Raw genomic sequence first — 2379 nt, 5'->3', positions numbered from 1 at the left:
TTCTTCCTCCTTCTCCTCCTGGAAGACCCGGGTGGCCTCTTCCTTCAAATCGTAACGGATCCATTTTCGCTGTTTCTCGTCCCAAGACCGCCCTTCCATTCGGGCATTCACACTCTGCAGGGCAAAGGGGCGGGAAGGAGAGGAGGAAAACCGTGACCCCACGTTTCCCATCGTCCTTCTTTCAATAAGACGACCAAAGCTTTGCCTCTACCCTGATTTTTGTTGCAACCACCTAGTCCGCCCCTTCCTCCCTCCGGTCTAATACCGTTTTACGACCCTCAGCGCACAGGAAGCTTGGCAACTCACGCATAAAAAATGCTGAATCAACCTCTCCCCCGGCTGTGGGATAACTCGGAGCCGCAGGCACGAAAAAATCGAAATTACCCACCGCCTTCGTGTCACGTACCTCTGGTGTATTCACAATACCCGCCCCTATCTCCACCACGCCATTCACGACCCCCACAGTCGGAAGGACCACGGCCCCTAGGACGCCTTGCCCAAGCCCTTTGAAGAACCCCGACACGCCTTTCTCCCTCGCTCCAACCACGGGCATGGCCACTAAGCCTGCAACGCCCGCGCCGACGCCGAGGGCGATGGATTTCAGTCCCTCTGCCAAGCCCTCTGAGGCGTCACGGGGGGCGTAAGAAAGGAAGGAGGAGGGGGTCTTGGGATTTGATGTCGTGCGCTCCGACGCGGAGGACAAGGCTGTGCCTGGGAAAAAGCGGTGGACAAGCACAGAGCATGGAGGATAAGATGGCTAGTGAACTTGTATTGCCAAAAAACGAAGGGAAGACATACTATGGATGTCAGGGTTTTATGCTCCGCCAAGATGGAAGACACCGAAACGCACCGTTTGAAGACGCTTCCACCGCACTTTTCTCCTCCCGCTGCTCTGCGTGCGCATGATCTTGCTCCATCATGTCTACCCCGAAGCTGCTGTCGTACAGCACGATTGTACGAAAAGTGAGTGGACTGTCAATAGCAAGGGTATGTATGTCGTGTGAGCACGAATGTGACGGTTTCCCGCTGAAGGTCCGGGTATGATTCTTTGAGCAGGCAGGAGCGATCTCGGAACACAGGAAACAACAAAAGGCACTCCGCTTTTCGATCCCTTTTCTGCGTAAGATCTCTTATGAAATTGCACAAAATTACCAACATTCTATGAGCTTTTTTCCCAAGTGACCTCTAGGAACGGATTGACACAAGTGTTGAGAGACTTGCATCCCTCGGTTAGAAAAAATCTCCATATCCGAAAGGAAATTCAGCATGGATTCTGGTCTTTTATTCCGCCGTACTTGCTTCCTTTTTTCCTGCGCATTATTTCGGCACCGATTCACCTTTGGAATGTGAGGAAAATTTTCTGGGAGCGGCGGGGATACGTTATTTTGTCCCCCGTAATCGTAAGAATATAGGGGTCACATGCATCGGGCATTTTCATACACTGAAACCTGTCGCATGGCGTCGAAGAAGCTTTAAACATGTAGAACATTCGAATCACTTGACGGCCGAGAGAACACCAGGAGCGCGACACAAGGTAAAGGGAAGCCTTTTTCTTCATTTGATGCCTTTCGCGCTCTTGCATCTTTCTGGATCTGTGCTTGCCATTTCCTACAACTCTTTCATGCATGTCAATTACTACTATCTTCCCCTGAGCCCATTCTTTGGAAGGTACCATCACGCTAGGCGCTCCCTCTGCACCTCCCTGGCTCCCTACTTCCCGATTCCCGTTTGGGTGCGTCCGTATACTTCACATCTATTTCCTCTTCTTCATTTATGTAGTCTCTTAAACTCAGTGCGAGTTCCTTCAAAGCAAGTTTCTTGCTTTGCCGTCTGTCCCCACGTTCAAATTCGAAGTCAGCCTTCCCCCTCCATACCCCACCGCTTGACGCCATCGTCCTCGCTTTCGCACCATTTTCCAACACACAGCGCATGGCGCTGTCTTTCCTTTTCCCGCAACGCATCCATCCACTTTCTCTCGCATGCCCAAAAACCGCTTGCGTAATACGCACACTTCTCCACTTGAACTACTCGCTCCACCCTGGTCCTTCCCTCTCTCCATCCCTTCCTGCCTTTTCCCGCTTCCCGGGCTCCACGACGCTTACGCAAAGCCGAAGCCCTCGCTGCATTCCGTAATGGCCATGACAAGGGTCTTCCTCACCGCCTCGCGCGAAGAGTACGAGGGGAGATCCAGCTGATTGAAGCTGTGCACGAAGGGGGAAGAGGAGGAGGAAGGACGGTAATCCGTCGAAAGCGGGTAAAAAATCTAAACGTCCAGTAGTAATACCGATCCCACGAGTCTTTCAGGTTTAGGAAAGTAATTACAACAGGCACGGGGGAGATAAAAGGGGGAAAAAAAGGAGAAAGCAAGGGGGGGGGGGG

The 2379-nt window shown here is 52.2% G+C and overlaps 1 protein-coding gene across 1 annotated transcript; it reads right to left on the bottom strand.

The window, feature by feature from the left end:
- NGA_0356600 (dnaj dnaj protein) lies at positions 1-943 on the bottom strand (the record flags this gene model as incomplete). Its single annotated transcript, XM_005854839.1, has 3 exons — positions 851-943; positions 407-705; positions 1-114 (listed from the first exon to the last, which is right to left on the bottom strand). Coding segments are annotated over exons 1-3 (483 nt in total), but the record flags the coding sequence as incomplete, so codon positions are not given.
- Positions 944-2379: the final 1436 nt, after the last annotated feature.

This window comes from Nannochloropsis gaditana (genome assembly GCF_000240725.1).
Source record: "Nannochloropsis gaditana CCMP526 unplaced genomic scaffold scaffold368, whole genome shotgun sequence".
Classification (NCBI taxonomy): Eukaryota; class Eustigmatophyceae; order Eustigmatales; family Monodopsidaceae; genus Microchloropsis; species Microchloropsis gaditana.
The sequence above is the reverse complement of the archived record's forward strand: the minus strand, read 5'-3'. Positions and strand labels throughout refer to the sequence as shown.